The sequence below is a fragment of the Bidens hawaiensis genome, unplaced genomic scaffold (genome assembly GCF_021521415.1).
Source record: "Bidens hawaiensis isolate Kalapana, Puna unplaced genomic scaffold, B.hawaiensis_p1.1 tig00019558_1, whole genome shotgun sequence".
Lineage (NCBI taxonomy): Eukaryota > Viridiplantae > Streptophyta > Magnoliopsida > Asterales > Asteraceae > Bidens > Bidens hawaiensis.
The window spans coordinates 417,799-437,289 of NW_027492971.1; the positions used below are offsets into that span (position 1 = coordinate 417,799).

The window sequence follows — 19,491 nt, forward strand, 5'->3', positions numbered from 1 at the left end:
ATGGCGGTTACCGGCAGCAGCACCGGTTCAACTTCCGGCGGAGTTGAAGCAACACTCGTCTCCACTAACAATCAATTCTTCGGTAACTTTAATCCGCCTCCTCTCTTTTTTCTCAATTAAAATTACCGTAAGGCTATTTTAGGTTAGGTTTATGAAGGCATTGGTGCTATTTGTGGATTGAGTACTGGTAGCTACATTTTGAAGCTGTACTGTCATTCTATCAAGTAATTAGATATTAACTTTTAATTATGCTCATAAGTTTTATGAATAACTGTATACCTATCATTTCAAGTGAACAATGAAATGCATTGCTCCAACGTGTTTTAGAGATTATATATAAGCAGAGTTTTCATGTCTATGTTCTGAGTGCCGTTTTAGTAGTTTGATGTTCTGATTTGATGTTACAGTGTCTGTTGCTTGATGATCGTGTTAGGTTGGGTTTCGATTCGATATGATAGTAATTACAACTATGAGAGCTGTGAAGAAAGTGTATGGTTATTTTAGGTTAGGTTTATGAAAGCATTGGTACTATTAGTGGACACCTAGTACCACTAAGTGTATAAGGACACTTAGTAACTTACTATCAAACAAAGTTTTTCCAGCTTACAAATTTACGAGTCTATGATTATTAGAAATGCATTGCTTCAAAGTGTTTGAGATTATAGAAAAGCAAGTTCTCATGTGTGGTGTTCGTTTTCAGTTTGGAGAGAGTTCTTATGGGGAGCCATTGCTGGTGGTTTTGGGGAAGGGATGATGCACCCGATTGATACTGTGAAAACTCGAATCCAGAGTCAAGCTATTATGACACACACTCAGGTCTGTTATGATTTGGTTACAATTGCATTCAAAGTTCAAACACTGCAGAATGAGAAAATATTTGTTTGTGACTTCATTGCTTATACTTTATACTCATGTTGGTGCATTGCTTTCCTGTGATCAGAAGCAAAAGAGTATAGCACAGATGGTCAAAGCTGTATGGGGTGCTGACGGTTTGAGAGGTGGATTCTTAACTGTTAAGCTGCCATTTATGTTATTATGTAAATGTTAAACATATGCGTTTATCTGGCTCAAATGGTGGCCTATAATGACATAATGTGATGCTTGATGTATTTCTGTTGCCTCACTGTTAGGTTTCTATAGAGGGGTTGTACCTGGGGTCACTGGATCTCTTGCAACGGGTGCAACATACTTTGGTGTCATAGAATCAACCAAAAATTGGATTGCGGAAAAACATCCTAATCTTGGAGGTCATTGGGCCCACTTCATTGCTGGTGCTCTAGGCAAGTTACTATCTAGATTCTTGTTCCACTTGCATATGATAATTAGGATTGTATATTTATATATGTTTCCTTTGGGCTTATAAGTTGAAAATGAATCTAATGTTCAGTGAATTGTTTATTGGAAGTTCATTTATGTTCAACAAACGAATATGAACCCATGTCCTATTTGTTCATTTTTGTCCGTGAACCTTCATTCGTTTATGTTCGTTTGTTTAAGTTAGTCCGTTTATTTTCGTTAATATATTCGTTTACATTAGACCCGTTGCAATTTAGTCTAATCTTAATTTTTTTAAGCCTAACATATTGTTGTTCACAACTTCACATTTACCTCTAATTGGTTTTAGGCTTTTAGCTCAATAATATTGGTTCATCTATATTCAGTACCGTTCGTTTATATTGTTAACGAACGGACATAAATGAACACGAACACCTCATTTTCTTAATGAACAAACACGAACAACAAAGCCATGTTCATTTGTTCGATTAAAGTTAAACAAACTACATGAACATGCTGTGATTGTGTGCAATATACTGCAACTTTCTATTAACTTTCACTTTCAAGGTATCGTTTGTTAAAAATTAAACAATTATTTGTTTTTCATCTCCATAACAGGAGATACACTTGGCTCGTTTATATATGTCCCATGCGAGGTGATTAAGCAACGCATGCAGGTTCAAGGAACAAAGAAATACTGGAGTTCCGTTATCATGAAAGACGCTGCACATTTAAAGCCTGATGCTACTATGTATGGTTATTATTCTGGAATGTTCCAAGCAGGCTGTTCAATATGGAAAGATCAAGGGCCAAAGGGATTATATGCAGGGTATGCTTTTATAGCCTACACTCAATGTTAACTTAAATTACAGTTTTGTTATTGTCTGTGCTAATGCTAAATCACAGACTTCTTTTCTTTTAGCTCAATTTAGCATAGTGTAGTACTATGAGTAGAGGTGGCAAATTTATATCTAACTGATCAAATGGGATTAAGATAAAATTGATAAACGATGCATTTGAAAAGAAAACGGGTCAAATGGTTCAAACGTGTCGAAAGTTAAATCTTAAGTGTACTTCATAAGGCCTGGCTAATTAATTTATTATATAAAGGTTGGTGCTTATCATTGTAATCCTGTAATTGTTGTGATCATATTTAACTATTCTTAAAATGCATAAATTTGATTCAAAAGCGTGCGATTCAGCCCGCACTGTTGAGACTCACCACATTCTTCTCCATTAACCAACTCACCCTTTTTGCCACCTCTAGCAATGAGGGTAGTATAATCATTTTGTAATCAGGGTTTGTTAGTTTTCTAGCCTCTACACGCGCCCACACACACACACACACACATACATATACACAAGACTTGCATTGTTTGCATTGTTGTCTGTTTACCATATAAAGTATATTTGTGGTAAATACAAAGTTATATTGCTTAGCTCAAAATTGGAAACAATACAAGCCTCATATTATAGGCTAGAAAACTAACAAACCCTAATACAAATACAACCTTCAACTAGTATTATGCTCTAACAACATTTATCCTTGCAGTTATTAAGCTGTATTATACTTTAACTGATTTGTATTATTAATTTCTTCGTATTTTTTTATTATTTTATTGGCAGTTATTGGTCTACACTTGCAAGGGATGTTCCATTTGCTGGTTTAATGGTAAGTAAACTAAAAGATTCAGTCAAATACAGCTCGATATATTGTTTACTTATTTGGTCATACTTTGGTTCTGATTTCTAAACTAGTATTTATTTATATTTACAGGTTACGTGTTATGAGGCATTAAAAGATATAACAGAATATGGGAAGCAAAAGTGGTTCCCTAATTCAAGTTTTCATGTGAATAGTTCTTTTGAGGGGCTTGTATTGGGGGGAATAGCTGGAGGTATGTTGATCGATTTATTCTTATTAACATTGTCGAGTCTGTTATACGGATTTTAAGGATTGATTGACGTGATATGTTAAACTTGCAGGTGTTAGTGCATATCTTACTACTCCTTTGGATGTAATCAAGACAAGATTGCAAGTACAAGGCACAATCGTAAGGTACAATCTTAATTAAAAAAGCGTGCCACTGTTTTTAATTACAGGTGGCATTTTCAAGCCGCTCTTTTTGAACGAATCATAACTCATATGGGTTTTTTTTATTTATATTTCGAACGAGGCATATAATAAAAGATAGCTAAAAGAAGAACGGGTCATACGGGCTAAAAGTCATCCTGTTTTTAGTGCATACCTCAGTCGTCATATACAAACATTTTAATTATTATTGTTATTGGTTTTCTAATGCATGCACTGTTCAATAAAAAAATCATAAATAATAAACGAGTTGAGTCTAATAAGCCGGGCTCGTTTTTGTTCATTTGCACCCCTAGTTAGCACTCTCATTATTTATAAGCAGTTTCTGAAAAATGGGTAAAAAGATGGTCAATCCAAACCCGACCTCACTTGTTTTGAAGTTTGACCGTTACTCAAACCACTCATCTTGCCACTTCTAAATTTTTAATCGTAACCAACATTCTCTTAACAAAACAAAAACCACGTTTTAAGACGATTGATCCGGATTGCAGGTACAACGGTTGGATGGATGCGTTTCACAGAATATGGTTGATTGAAGGTCCAAAGGGATTGTTTAGAGGAAGCATACCAAGAGTGATATGGTATGTTCCAGCTTCTGCTCTTACTTTCATGGCTGTCGAGTTTCTCAGAGACCATTTCAAAGAAGATGATAAACTCACCACCTTATCAATTGACAAAACTAAGTCTCCCTTGCAACAACAGAGCTAGCTCTGGATTTATAAGGAGGTTTTAATTGATCATGAAGCAAACTAGAAAAAAAGAAAACAGATTGAGATTACTAATGATTAGAATTGTTCAAAACACTGATGACTCGGAACTGATCCGAATTAGAAAAGAGGTTAACGGGCTTATGTGGAGCCGTGTTGGTTGAAAGTTTTGTTATATTGGCTGGTTTAGTTTCGGCAATTACAATAACGGTTTAGTATGATGATAGAACAAGTTTTAAGAGGTAGAAAGTTTTCTATTTACCTTTATGAGCATATAAGTGATGTACCATTTGATGTTTTCATATTATTGTTCAAGAGGCGATGTACCGTTTTGTCAATGAGAATTTAAGCATATAATCATTTTTCATACAATCATGCTTATTGATTGATTAGGCTAAATCCAATACACGAATTCATATCGAAGCGTCAGGTTTTTATGTTGTGTCATAATTCATACGGTTATTTTTGCAACAATTATTAAAATGAAAAGTGACATCAAGTTGTGAACAATGAACCATATCAAATTAAGTGAAGTTTTTAATGATATGATAACTGATGTTTACCGCAAGACACGATGATATGAATTTCACCAACAAACAAACAATGAAGATATATTGCAAAATTTGTAGCACGGTGTGGAGTACACTCAATATACAAACATAATGACTGACTCAAATACTTATTAGGGCATCTATGGGCGTTAATTTGTAGCACAAAGTGGAGTACACTCACTATACAAGCTTAATGATTATGAATCAAATACTTATTAGGGCATCTGTGGTGTCACCCCTAAATATTTTGTGCCTAAAACAACCCCAACCACTACGTGTGGAGCGTTTTTTAAGTTTTTTCGCTCTACACATTTTTGAGAAGACGATGTTTGGGGAATAAAAGAAATTGCCATTGGAGGAGACCGTTGTGCTTAAGGAAAAAATTGTTTTAAAATAAATATGCATTGTTTATGCTCAATTTCTTACCAAATGTTCTTGCCTCCACACTCTTATTCCGTATGTCATAATTTAATTAATTTATTTTGTATGATATATATTTTGTCTTTTTCTAAATTTTCTTTGTAGTTTGCATTTTATTTTAAGAATGCAAATTAATTGGTATTTATTAATTAAATTTCTATATACAATAATTAGGATAATGTTTACAAATAATAATTAAGTACTAATTACAATGGATTGGAATCACGGTCAAAAAATGTAGGAAGCCCCAGTACCTATAGTGACGTGGTAAGAAAAAATAAATATTTTAAAGTCTACTACAAACGTTCTTGTGGTGTGATGTCTTTGTGATTAATATCTTCCAATTCTCCATCATCACTTGTTTTCCTTTTCACTTATTCGTATGATGTATAAAAGATTTAGAGGACTTAAAACTATTATATTTGCCCAATCTGTCATGAAAAGTATTTGATGACATAAATTAACCCAAAACAGTTTATTAAAAAACCTAAGGTGCTAATTTTAGACTAGCACACAGCTATACTAGCAGTTAACCTTCATTATCGATTGATTCTAGACTTTATAAATGCCAACTACACCAGTGACGGATCTAGACCAAAATCTCAGGATAACGTTCAAAATTTTTTTTTTATCGTATTTCATACAATAATAACCAAATTTCTTTTTATCATATTTCATACAAATTTTTTTTTTTTAACTTGATGTTGGACCAGCATTATTATTTTTTAAAATTTTTTATTTAAAAGACTGCTAATAATACTTTGCCGCTTCATATTCGAAGTTCCTAATCATGTACAATTAGGTTATTTGTTAATCTAATCCGATACGAGTTGAAAACGGGTTTTTACGAGAATGGTAAAACTTAAAATTGTATGAATTTTTTAGTAATAAAATGATTATCCTCCCACAACATACATAGGGTTAAAACGAAGGGGATCAAGCCGCCGAGAAAATACCACTGATCGAAGTGGGTTTTGCATTACTCAATTTCTTTTTCTTTTAGATACTCTTTCTTTCATCGTCATAAAAATTCAATCTTTAACCTAATTATTATTCAATCAAGATTTGTGGAATTAGATGAATAACCCATGCCAAGTAACATAAGCGCTGCAGTGCAGAGGTGCTTCATCATACAACTTTTGGATCTTCAAGATTTCACACATAATTGATGCATCCCAATTCTTGAAACAACAGTATGATCATTTCTTACATTTACTTTATTTATTTTTATTTTATCAATTGAGGTTGTCTAATTATGCATTTGAAAAACACATGGAGATTGAAAATTTTTTGAAATTGGGGGAAGTCAATGCTTGATACACACAATGTTGGATATGCTATCGGTTCGGTACACCACCCATGAAAGTGTACACCAGCTTGCTTGTCACGTCATATTGACGTTTTTCGCCAATCATACAAGGCGTATGATCTCACACAGCCCATATGATTGGACTAATAAAGATCATACGGCCTATATGGCTTTGTCAGAAGTCACATTAGGCAATTTTTTGTGACTCAAGATTTAACAAATCGCGCAAGCCGTATGATTTGGCCCTCATGACCCTTTTCCGTTCTGTCATACGGCCAATATGACTCTCAAAACGATTTGTATGACCACGCTTCACTCTAATTTGCGGCTTGTATGGCCATTCGATCCGTATGACATTTTTTCGATCTTTCTAAACAGCCCGTGTGACTATCTAAACAACCCCGTATGACTACTTTTCGCTCTACCCTTGTGGTTATGCGGGCCATATAACACACCACTGGTGTTTGGTTAGTATATTCGTGGTGTTTGTAACTTTGTATAGTGACAACCCTAAAGTGTATGTCAGTATTAACAATAACTATACTTTTTCAAATTTGTATGGATCATTGATGTGTGTGAGTGAATTTAGTGTAATTTTTCTGTTTGTGCACTTTTTTTTGGCATTCTGTGTAAGAACATCCATCTGTATGTTAAAAGTATTTAATGATTTTTTTTAATGTTAACCAGGAATAACTGAATAAGTAATGACTCAACCGTCTGTTATTCTAGCCACGGCTAGCTATGATCACACCATTAGGTTCTGGGAGGCCAAAAGCGGGCGGTGCTATCGAACCATCCAGTACCCAGAATCTGTAAGACTCCAAAACCATATTTTTATCATCTTTACATGTTCATTCTTGATAAAGGTGACTACTTTACAATATTCTCTTGTTTGCAAAGAGTCTGCTTGTTTGTTAAATATGCCCCCTTTAAAATAGACATTGAAAATATAAAGATAGTGTAAATGAATCTTCTTGATTCGAATTGATACCATCTGTTTACTTGGCCCTAGAAATTTGGTTTTTGGGTTTTTGAAATCGTTCGGTTTAGTTTTTTTTGCTTTCACAATGAGTTCGGTTTCATTTTACCATTTGTCATTTGGGCTGAACAAAATGGTTCAAAGTGATTAATTTGGGCCTGAAAGTTTAGAACTACATTTTATGGGCTACACCATTTATTGATTTCTTACAGGTTACTTAAATTTTGGTTTTTCAATTCGGTTCAGTTTTTGAAAAAAAGAAGCATATTTGGAAAAAGGAAAGTATTTTTTTGTCATCTGATGTTTGGTTTAACCTTGTTTTTGTACAGCAAGTTAATCGGCTTGAAATAACTCCAGATAAGAGGTTCTTAGCTGCTGCAGGGAACCCACACATTCGACTTTTTGACGTTAATTCGACCAGCCCTCAGCCTGTATTTTCTCTCTCTCTCTATATATATATATACACACACACACAGAGCATAATACATATCCATGCATAAATGATATGGATACTTGATTACAATGACAGGTTATGAGCTATGATTCACACACGAACAACGTTATGGCTGTAGGGTTCCAATGTGATGGAAAATGGATGTACTCCGGTTCAGAAGATGGAACTGTAAAGATTTGGGACTTGAGGTCAGTCAATATTTATGTTATTAGAATCATGAAGATTTGGGTATTTAAGAATGGATCAATTTGTTACCTTTTTTATCTCTAATGGGTTAAATGCTTTCTTTTCCTAAAATGGAAATTGGTCAAATAGGCCAGAAGTCGCAAATGTTTTTGCTCATACAACTATCCATATCGTAATATTAATAACACTGTTACTGTTAATGGGCAGAAAAGTGTTTTTTCTGATTTTTATTAAATGAAATTCAAAACTGCAGAATACAAAGACTCGATTAAATATATTATTTATCCTTACCTGCGATCCCTAAGAAATAGGATCGGTATCAGTTAACAATTTGATGCGAACCCATCTTGATCTTCAACCCGCATATTTTGTTAATGTTTTTGGTATAATAATCATCTTCCTTCCACATTTTAGAAATCTTGATATTTTTTAATGTGAAATGACATTAGGGCCCCTGGGTGTCAGCGAGAATATGAAAGTCGTGCTGCTGTTAACACTGTTGTATTGCATCCTAATCAGGTGTTTAATCCTTCTTGAAACTACATTATTTTCGGTTCGATTAAGTTTTGTTTCTATTAGACTTCTAACTTTGGTACTGTGATGTATTGTTGGGGCTCTGAAGACTGAATTAATATCTGGTGACCAAAATGGCAATATTCGTGTATGGGACTTGACTGCGAATTCGTGCAGCTGTGAGCTGGTAGGTGATCTATCATTTCATTATCTTCTTGTTAACATTTTTCAATTGTATGCGTAGGGTTTTGAATTTTTGACACTAAAAATGAGGGTTTAAACGGGTTCAAATTATTTTTGTGTCAAACCCACCAAAAACATGTTTAGCTAAATGGGTCGGGTTGCCATTTTTTTTCTTTTTTTTGTATATAATAAAATAAGTTTTATAAGTTCAAAGTAAAAATTTACAAGTTCAAAGAGAAACGGGCATCAACTTTTATAGTTTAAACGCGATTGCTCTATATGCATTTGTTTTTTTACTGCAAATTGTAATTTTAGAGTATTAATATGCAAAAAAAACTAAATTATTATTATTTTTTGGGCCAGTTGGGTCTTGTGATTTTCCAGTCGGTTTTGCATGTGTTAAGGTTTACTCTCTCTACGTACACTGCATGTATCAACAGATCTTTGACTTTGACTCAGGTGCCAGAAGTTGATACAGCAGTGAGATCTTTGACGGTTATGTGGGACGGAAGCCTGGTGGTTGCTGCAAACAACAAAGGAACATGTTACGTGTGGAGGTTGTTGCGTGGAACACAGGTATCGTTACTCAAGGGCTTCATTTTGTTTACAGTGAACTGGTTGAGCGAGTTATTATAGGGTGTAAACAAGCCAAGCTGTTAGTGAGCTATTCGAGATCAGCTCACTAAAGGTCAAATCCAGCCGAGCTTAAATGAGCTCGAGCCTATAAATAAGCTTGTTAAATAAACAAGCCTAAGTCCGAGCTTTACCTATGGAGCGTGAACTGGTTAGCGAGCTTAAATGAGCATATTTTATAAAAATTGTCTTTATATTTTAATTATTATTGTATATAAATTTTGGATAAAACAACTAAATAATATAATATGCTTTATATATAAAAAAACTCTGTGTGTGTGTGTATAGTCTGAATTATAAATAATAAATGATCCTAGCCTGAGCTTACTTATCAAGCTTGAGCTGGCTTGCGAGCTTAAACGAGTATACTTATTATATAAGTTCTGTTTAATAAATTAAATATAATATAATAATTATCAAATATAAATTTAGGGTAAAAATAACTAAATAATATATTATGTTATATATAAAAAGTAAGTATACATAATATATATGTAAACTAATAAATAAATAAAAAAACGATTCGCGCTTGTGCTTTTGTAAGTTAAAACTAGTCGAACTTGAGCTTGTAATCTACTTACGAGCTGAGCTCGAGCTTCAGAAATAAGAGTTCAACACAAGCCTAGCTCAAGCTCTTGTAAGTTAAATAAGTTGAGCCCGGGCTTGGCTCCGCTCGTTTACACTCCTCGGGGTCAATCCAACTCAACCAATCTGTTTTGATTGACCTGAAGCCTCTGACTGACTCGATGTTTTATTACAGACCATGACCAACTTTGAGCCACTTCACAAGCTACAGGCTCATGACGGTTATATCCTTAAATGTCTCCTTTCACCCGAGTTTTGTGAACCTCAACGGTTAGATTTATTTCATTCCTTTGTCGGTGGTGGTTTGGTTTCATTTTGGACTGATTTTATTTTATTTATTTTGGGAATGAATTTTAAAACAGGTATCTAGCAACTGCGTCTTCCGACAGTACAGTTAAGATATGGAATGTAGATGGTTTCACCTTGGAGAAAACACTCGTTGGTACGTTAAGTTTATTATTATGTGTGAGAAACCGGTTTTATTTTGCAGATATTTGTTTGGGTTAAGATTTTTAGTTTTGAATGTTTCAGGACATCAACGTTGGGTGTGGGATTGCGTGTTCTCTGTAGACGGTGCTTATCTCATTACAGGTATTTATCATTCTTTTCAACAATTTTACGTACACGTGACAATTCAACTCGTTTAACTTGTAAAAAGTACATGTAAAAGTCATTAAACTAATTTTTATATATTAAAGTGGCTAAACTTGTCTAAAACGCTATTGTGAATTTTTATGAAGTTATGACTTGTTAACTCTTAAATTGGTCAAAGTTTGATAAAAGTGACATTCGACATCTAAAACAGCATAATTTGTACCATCTTATTTTGACTAGTTTAAGAATTAACAAATTATTATGTTAAACATAAATAAATTCAAAAGTACATTTATCTTAGACAAGTTTATAGACTTAATAATTAATGCAAGACTTGGTTTAATGACTTTTTTGTGATAAGTTGAAGGACTTTAATATGATAAAATTGTGTTGAGTCGTTTTTGTGAAAAATAAGAAAGGTTTTCATTAATGCAATAATAATATAGTTTCACGCTTTCTATGTTTCAGCATCCTCGGATACTACAGCGAGGTTATGGTCAATGTCTACTGGTGAAGATATTAGGGTTTATCAGGGACATCATAAAGCCACCGTGTGTTGTGCTCTTCACGATGGTGCAGAAACCACTGCCGGCTGATGGTGGCATGGTTGAATATGATGTGTGGTTGCGGATGCAAGTCAGCGGCCATGTTCGCTAGATGGTATGTGTTGGATCATAGTCTGTTTAAAGTGTGTGTTTGTCTGTTTGTTTGAAGAATGTATATTGTGCTGCGTTGATGTAGAACGTCATTTGTTTATCTAGTCGACTGTTTTTTTTCTCCTTTTCAGTAAGTTACAAATATGTAGATACTCCTTTATTAGTTTCCAGACGAATTTGCTCTAATTTCATTTACATTTTGGTAATTGATTTTCATTTTATATAAATCTCCTTGTCATTAAGTTTGTCATCAACTTCATTGCCTCAATAATGCATATTACTTGACCTTTCTGAACCTCGTCTCACCTAAACATGACACACAAATAATCAGGTTTTGGGTTGGCAAAGATGAATATGAAACTTATTTACTAGTGGACGTTTGTAACATCTCAAATTTTACGTACAAGACATTTAAGTATTGAAGATTTCTAATATTAATGTTAGATGCTCATTTTGATGCATTGGATCGAGTATATGTTTTTATCACTTTTGAAATTGGCCAATTATGTGATAAAAACCAAGTTAAGGGTTGTATTGTGTTAAAAAGGGAAACTTTAAAACAATTGATATCGTAAAGGCTTTGAGTTATGTTACAAACCAAATATTTGAATATCAAATTGCTTGACTGTTTGGGGTGGTTGGCTAGTTCTGGACTTCATCAGGCACGATCTCAGTGGGAAAGAGATGCGTGCATGCCTAGTTTTGCTTGCACGACGAATGCATCACTGGTCGCGAGCTATTGTTGCTCGCCTGATGAGTCCAAGGCAACACAAAACCAGTAGACCTTGATATAAGCAGACAGGTTGATTGACCTCGAGCGTTACACTGAGTCTAAAAAGATTGCTCAGTGATAGCTTACATATAATCTAATGTATTTGAGGAGGCCACATATCTTTTGTGGAGGAAATAGTGAATGAGTGTGGGTGTGAAGGAGAAAACAAAAGCAAAAGAAAGAGTGTTTTTAAACGTACATTTCCCCTTCAATTTTACTAAACGTATCTCCTGCTTAAAGTTTTTACATTAATATGTTTTATATCTTTTTGTTTTTCATTTGCCATTTTATTATCTTTTAGTATCATTATTATTTAAAAACAGTTTTTTATACTTTAAAGAGTTTTTTTTCCGTATTGTAAAACAATTTTTTAATTATTAAAAATAACCAAAATAATTGTTTATGAAAAAAAAAAAGTTTCTTTAATTAAAAAGATTTTTTTTTCTATATGTGTTTTAGTACTTTTAGAGTTTTAAAAAAATAAATTTTAAAGATAGCTTACCTTTTTTCTTAAAAAATCACATTTTTTAATCAATAAAACAGATTAAACAACACACGAATTGATCAACAAGTTGGTTCTTTTCTCATGTCATGTGACATTTATCTTATGAACCCGAACCTAACAAAAAATATTCAAATGATTTTTTTGTCCGTGAAAGACATATGATAAGATAAAAATATACAAAACATTTTATTGTTTTATAAAGACGTGATATCATTATTCTTTAAATAGGTTTTATAATGCATTTAATAATAAATATTATTATTATGATAAAGAACAATAAACACAAAAAAAGAGAATGAAAAAAGATAAATTAAAATGTAAGGTTTTTTATTTTATATTTTAAAGGGAAATTTGAAATGACAAAAAATATTAGAGGATAACAATATGTCAAATAAAATTGCAAAAGAAATTGAAAGTCTAGGAAAGGGGGTACGTTTAGCCTAACCCTTTTTTAATTTGAACTGTGTATGAACTTGAGAATAAGAGACTCATGATGTTATTGAGTGAAATACATTGATACCTTTAGACGCATATGGGATGTTAAGAGTTAACTAGTCATGATTGTATGATCAAACTCAAGAAATATATATATACTGCTTTTAAGATAATTTGATCTAAACAATGATGAACTACGAATACAAAGATGAATGTGACCAATGTGTTAAAAATGAATCACGAAGTTGTATATGTGATCACTTATCTGAATTATAGTTTTAAGTTGAGCGTAAACGATTAGATGAACTCTATATCATTTTGTTGCGCCAATCTCACTATTTATATTAATATATTTTATTAACAGAAAATGAAGAAATGCTATCAAAAAAATTCAACCAATTGATCAAGATGTTGAAACCAACAATTCTTTTTTAGGTAATAACTTAATTGAGTATTTAGAAACTGTTAATAATATATTTTTAAGAAAGTCATAATTGGTTTAATTAATATAATTAATAAAATATTAAATAGTAATAAATGCATTAATTGGTATATCATTTAACATTAAAATTTATTAAATTGAAGGAATGGTGATTAAAATATTAGTTAATTAGATGGAATATGTATAAATGAAAATTGATTAGTTGGCGTCTTATGTGGATATCATATTTAAAGGCCATGTGGAAAATATGTTTTGTTTTAATAGATTAGTTAGATATGAAATGTTAAGAGGTAACTAGTCATGATTGTATAATCAAACTTAAGAAATATATATGCTGCTTTTAAGATAATTTGATCTAAACTATGATGAACTAGGAATACAAAGATGAATGTGACCAATGTGTTAAAAATGAATCACGAGTGAAAAACTTGGAAGCCCATGTGGATTCCATGCTGGTAGCCAACCAAATAAATGGGACGTACACGGCTGTGAACGATACAATGGCCCTGTACCTCGCCCAGGCAAAAACCCTCATGCGTGATTTTAATGATTGTAAAGTCATACACGTCAAGCGCAGCGAAAACAAATCTGCGGATGCGTTAAGCAAGCTTGCGTCACTAGCCTTCACCCATTTGGGAAAGGACATCCGCATTGAACTCCTCGAAGCACCATCAGTCCCGCACAAGGAAATTTGTGTCATCCAAACCGGTACAGAAACATGGATGACACCGATAATAAATTACCTTGCAGCAGGAACACTACCAGAGTCAAAAACACAGGCAAGAAAACTACGCTGTAAAGCACTAAATTATCAACTCATCAATGACAACCTTTACAGACGTAACTTTCTTGGCCCACTTTTAAGATGCGTGAACAACCAAGATGCTGACTACCTCTTAAGGGAAGTACACGAAGGCATCTGTGGAGTTCACGCAGGTCCCCGCGCTGTTGTGGCTAAACTGAACAATGCGGGATACTTTTGGCCGGGGATGCATATGGATGCACTGGCATACATTAGAAAATGCAGGTCTTGTCAGCTTTACGCACCCAACACGCATCGCCCGAAGAACGAACTTGTTCCGGTCACTTCTTCGTGGCCATTTCAGAAGTGGGCCATCGATGTGACAGGCCCATTTCCCACAGCAGCAGGAAATGTTCAGTTCCTAGTGGTAGCCATCGATTACTTCACCAAGTGGATAGAAGCAAAACCTTTAGCCCAAACAACCGCAAAACATATCAAAAAATTTATTTGGGAATTTATTATCTGTCGTTTTGGACTTCCACAGAATCTGGTGAGCGATAACGGCACCAACTTTGCTGACAAGAAGCTACAGCAGTGGCTGAAAGAACTTCAAATCACCCACACCTTTACCTCAGTGGCACACCCGCAAGGTAATGGTGAGGTGGAAAGAGCAAACAAGAGCATCGTCGATGGCATAAAGAAAAGACTCTTGAGACACAGATCCGGCTGGGTGGATGAGCTCCCGCACGTCCTTTGGGCAAACAGAACGCTGAAAAAGGCCAGTACGGGGGAAACCCCGTTCAGTCTTACTTATGGCACTGAAGCCATGGTCCCAGTCGAAATTGGTTTACCCTCACCAAGGGTCTTGATTCAGCCAGAAGACAATGATGCGGAAAGACGGTTAGACCTTATGCTAACCGAGGAACGCAGAGACTTAGCCGCAGTGCGTGAAGAAAATTACAAACGACAAATGCAAAAGTACTACAACACGCGGGTAAAACTCTGCAACTTCAATGAAGGAGACTACATACTGCGTAACAACGAGGCTTCAAACCAAGAGCGCTCAGGAAAGCTGGCCCCGATCTGGGAAGGGCCATACATTATCAAAGAAGTCCTGGGAAAAGGCGCATACCGGCTTGAAAGGCTCGATGGCACTCCTATCCCAAGAACATGGAATGGAGCTCAATTACGCAAATGTTATATGTAGATCAATTCCAAACTTGTAAAGAAAAGGCCTAGAGCCACTTCTAATGGAAATGATTCTCCTTACACAATGTGTTGATAGCCTTGCCTTTAACTTATGAACTTCCCATGTGCCGGTATTCACCGCACCAATGCGTGAAGAAGTAAGTAGTTGCGTGTGGAAGGCGGCAAAACCCGCATAAACACAACGCTAAAAATGTTAAAAAGTTCTAAGGAAAACCTACACGCAGGTCAGATGTAAGTAAAGTTTAGCCATCCTTGTAAGTGCAAGTGACGGTTTTACCCGCACAATCACGAACAAGGAAGCAAAACTTCAACCTATCATCTACCACGTTCAAAGGTTAACTTATACTAAAAAAATAAGGAAAACCTACACGCAGGTCAGATGTAAGTAAAGTTTAGCCATCCTTGTAAGTGCAAGTGACGGTCTTACCCGCACAATCACGAACAAGGAAGCAAAACTTCAACCTATCATCTACCACGTTCAAAGGTTAGCTTATACTAAAAAATAATAAGGAAAACCTACACGCAGGTCAGATGTAAGTCAAGTTTAGTCATCCTTGTAAGTGCAAGTGACGGTCTTACCCGCACAATCACAAACAAGGAAGCAAAACTTCAACCTATCATCTACCACGTTCAAGGGTTAACTTATTCTGAACACTTAGAAAATTTCAAGGAAAAGATAAGGAAAACTTCCACGCAGGATAAATGTAAGTTTATCCATCCTACTAAGTGCAAGTGACGGTCTTACCCGCACAATCATGAAAGAGGAAGAAAAAATAAACTTATAATTTACCATGTCAAAAAGTTAACTTATCTAAGTACTAAAGAAATTGCCAAGTGTAAACATGCGTTAAATAAAGAAAAGGACAAACACATTCTTTATTTCATCAACTTGAATATTACAAACATTGCTGGGTATATACCCGCATGCAAAAGAAGTAAGAGCAAATATCTACGCTAGTGGTGGAAAGGGATCTTTTGGATCATGCTTCAGAACCACTCCCACTTGGACCCGCACCATCAGCAGAGTGTGACGGTTCAAGGAAAGCTCTAAGGACAGCAAGCCCATCATCAGCAGCAGCAATTTCATTTACCTTCTCCACCACCGGATGCGGGAAGGCAGCATAATGGTTCACCGCTTGGTCATAAATAGTTTCGGTATCCGCATTATACAAAGGGAAGTTGAAAGGCGGGACGCCTTTCTCAGCAAACCCTAGACCAAGCAGGAAGCCGGTCCGTTCCCCATCCTCATGAGAAGCGTTGAGGGCTGCGCTCATAGCATCGTCGTAAGATGTCTCTGAAAAGACCCGATGCACAACCTACAAAAAATGTACAAGTATAAGAACTTCTATTCTACAAAGGAAAGCGTGACGACATAAAGCTAAAATACCTGAGGCAACGCTTCTCGAAGAAGCCATTTCTTGGCAGCCAGAGCTTGGGTGCAGGCGCGTTCAGCTTCGTTCTTATTAAGATTGGCGAGAAGCACATCCTTTGCAGCGGCCTCTTCAACGCCCTTAAGCTTCCGCTCGGTCTGCGCAAGCACACCCCTCTGGTCCAGGATCTCTTGAAGCTTCTTCGCATCCTCCATAGCCAAGGCATCATGAGCCTGTTGAAGAGCCTCTAACTTAGCTTTAAGTTCTTCATTCTCCAGGCGGAGAGGCTCAGCAACAGCTTCAGCCTTGGTGGCCCTCTCGGTCGCGTTCCTCGCAGTCTCCTTAGCTAGCCGAAGCTGTTCGTTAACAGCTTAGGCAGCCTTGGAGCGGGCAGCCTTGGAGCGGGCCTCGAGTCGCGCTTGAACCTCAACCTCGAGGGCCTTGAAGGCCTTCTCCTTCTCCGCAGATACTGCGGTCAGTTTTTGGTTCTCCTCCCGGAGAGCACGCGCCTGAGATATTTCTTTAACACGAGCTGCTTTCAACTTGTCGTTTTCACGACAAAGCAGCTCGACGCGTGGCTGCATCCGGGCCAGGAGAACCCGAAGCTCGTTGGTTAGCCTACCCTCCTGGTAGCTAACCATGGCTTCCCCCAACGCACCATGGGGAGCAGCGTGGCGAGCCCAGTCCACGCACTCCACAGGTGTACGAAGGGTTGTTCCTCGGCGTATGTTCCATCTTGGAACATACACTTCATTGGAATCCGACACTGCAAAAGAAACAAAGCAGTTAGGAAAAGATGATAAAAATTACATAAAGGACAAAAGAACCCTACGCACCTGTAGGGTCGATCACAGGCCGATAGCCACCGAACCCATCACCTGAACCTAAGGGAAATCCATCCAAAAGGTCAGGCAGATGGGAAGGTAACAAAGATCGGCGAGAAGCCCCGCGCGTACCTGAAGGTCCAGCCGTCGAGGCCGATGGCGGAGGCGGCATGGTTTCCGCCGCAGTCGATGGCGGAGGCATGGTGTCCGTCGCGGACGCCGCCGAAGAGTCAGCAGCAACAGTAACCGCCGGCTCGGTGAACGATGCTGTAAAAATTGCACTCACCACCGGAGGCCGCCTTCTCCTTCCCTTTCCCGCCGGCAGCCCGCTTCTTCCGCACTAACGAAGGACCATCTGCGGATTCCTCAGAAGAAGACAGGGTGTAAGGAATTCCAGCAGCGGGTACAACACTGAGGGGTGGAGGGGAGAATAACGCCTTACCTGGCCGCCGGTGGCTCAGGATCTCGTGGCCCAGCGGATAAACCTCCACAAACCGATCCGCTGTTTGCTCCAGGATGGGCAACTCGTTCTCATCAAGAGCACGAGTACCCATCCGCACAGGATCGTCAGCTTCCCGCGGGTACAGGAGCGACTCCAAATTGTTCCCCTCTAAGAGAAAAGAAACAGTTAGAAGACAAACTCATATCAGCAAGAAAGACAAGACATACCATAAGGAGTAGAGTTCAAACCGTATTCGAGAAGGATGGGAACCTGAGACGCCTCCTTCCACACCCGGCTCATCCCCAGCATCACCATCCCGGACTCCGCAAACCGGTAAACCGGAGATTGGACCAGGGATATCTTCGAGAACCATTCCGCCTCCTGGTAGTTGGGGGCGTGAAGGCTCGGAATTGCTTGGCCATTTTTAAACTTCATGGCAAGGGGGACGGCGCGGGCAGATATGTAGAAGAACTCCCGCTTCCACGATCGGAGACTGCGCTCGGTCGCACAAATCTTCAAACCCTTAATACGGGTTGTCAGGGTGTACCACCCTTGGATGCACCTCCAAGTATAGAAGGTCATCAGGCGGTCCACATGGGGCTCGATGCCCAAAATCTGGCACACCCACTCAAAATGGCGAATCTTGGCAATCGCCATGGGGTGCAGCTCGGTCAAATGAACACCGTGCCTCTCAAGGACACGGTAAACAAATTTTGTCAATGGGAATCTAAGATTCCCATAGACAAAAAATGCAGCATAAACCCCGATCTTGCCTCTGGGGGCATCGTACACGGTCTGGTGGGATTCAGGAAACTCAGGCTCGAGGGGATCGAGCATGAACTTCCTGACAACATACCGGTACTGATCGCCGGGCAGAGCACACTGGCACTCGCCAGCAGTACTCCTGTCGTCGGCCACAGCTTCAGCATCACGTGAAGACATCTTGCAGAGGAAGAAGAAAACGATTTCAGGGGAATGCTCGACTAATTAGAGTATTCACCGGAAATCGCTGTAAAGATGAAGAGAAAATGTGAAAGTATGAATCGGAAAGGATCCTCCACCCCCTTTATATACTAATCGCAATTAATGCGGTGAATTTAATGCGGAGGAGAGAGAAATTGAAGGTGCAATGAAACTGTGACGCGTGGCAAAAAGCAACCTGGCAACAGCTGTCAAAAGGACGCATGCCAGTAATTTCGCGGCCACGCGCCCGAAAAATCGCGCCCACGCGCCTGAAAAAGCGTCTGGAATGACCATGTACTGTCACGTCACCATAACTTCCTGCACGTCCTGACACAGTCAGAAGAAACCGTCGCACGACGTTTCAGATGTCTGGACTGTTCTTATCCTTACCAACCTTTCGAATTTCAAAATTCAAAATTCAAAAAGATTCAAAAGTAAGCGGGAAAATACCCCTTACCTTGGCAACCAAGTAACCATAAGACGGATGCGGGTACAGTGTTAAGGCAAAACCCTTCACATACCTAGCACCCGCAGGGAATTGAAGCCAAGAAAACCCCGGCAACAAAGTAACTATAAGGCGGGTGCGGGTACAGTGTTAGGGCAAAACCCTTCACATACCTAGCACCCGCAGGGAATTGACGCCAGGGGTA

The 19,491-nt window shown here is 37.5% G+C and overlaps 2 protein-coding genes across 2 annotated transcripts; both read left to right on the plus strand.

The window, feature by feature from the left end:
- LOC143558580 (uncharacterized) lies at positions 1-4,324 on the plus strand. Its single transcript, XM_077047395.1, has 9 exons — positions 1-82; positions 701-816; positions 941-998; positions 1,131-1,280; positions 1,894-2,104; positions 2,902-2,947; positions 3,053-3,173; positions 3,262-3,334; positions 3,859-4,324. Exons 1-9 carry the CDS (start codon positions 1-3, stop codon positions 4,073-4,075), a joined length of 1,074 nt encoding a protein of 357 aa, XP_076903510.1. The 3' UTR covers positions 4,076-4,324.
- Positions 4,325-7,022: 2,698 nt separating this feature from the next.
- LOC143558581 (target of rapamycin complex subunit LST8) lies at positions 7,023-11,134 on the plus strand. Its single transcript, XM_077047396.1, has 10 exons — positions 7,023-7,166; positions 7,663-7,764; positions 7,863-7,975; positions 8,423-8,492; positions 8,596-8,673; positions 9,129-9,245; positions 10,063-10,157; positions 10,250-10,329; positions 10,419-10,478; positions 10,950-11,134. The coding sequence occupies exons 1-10, from the start codon at positions 7,059-7,061 to the stop codon at positions 11,075-11,077; spliced, it is 951 nt and encodes a 316-aa protein (XP_076903511.1). The 5' UTR covers positions 7,023-7,058; the 3' UTR covers positions 11,078-11,134.
- Positions 11,135-19,491: the final 8,357 nt, after the last annotated feature.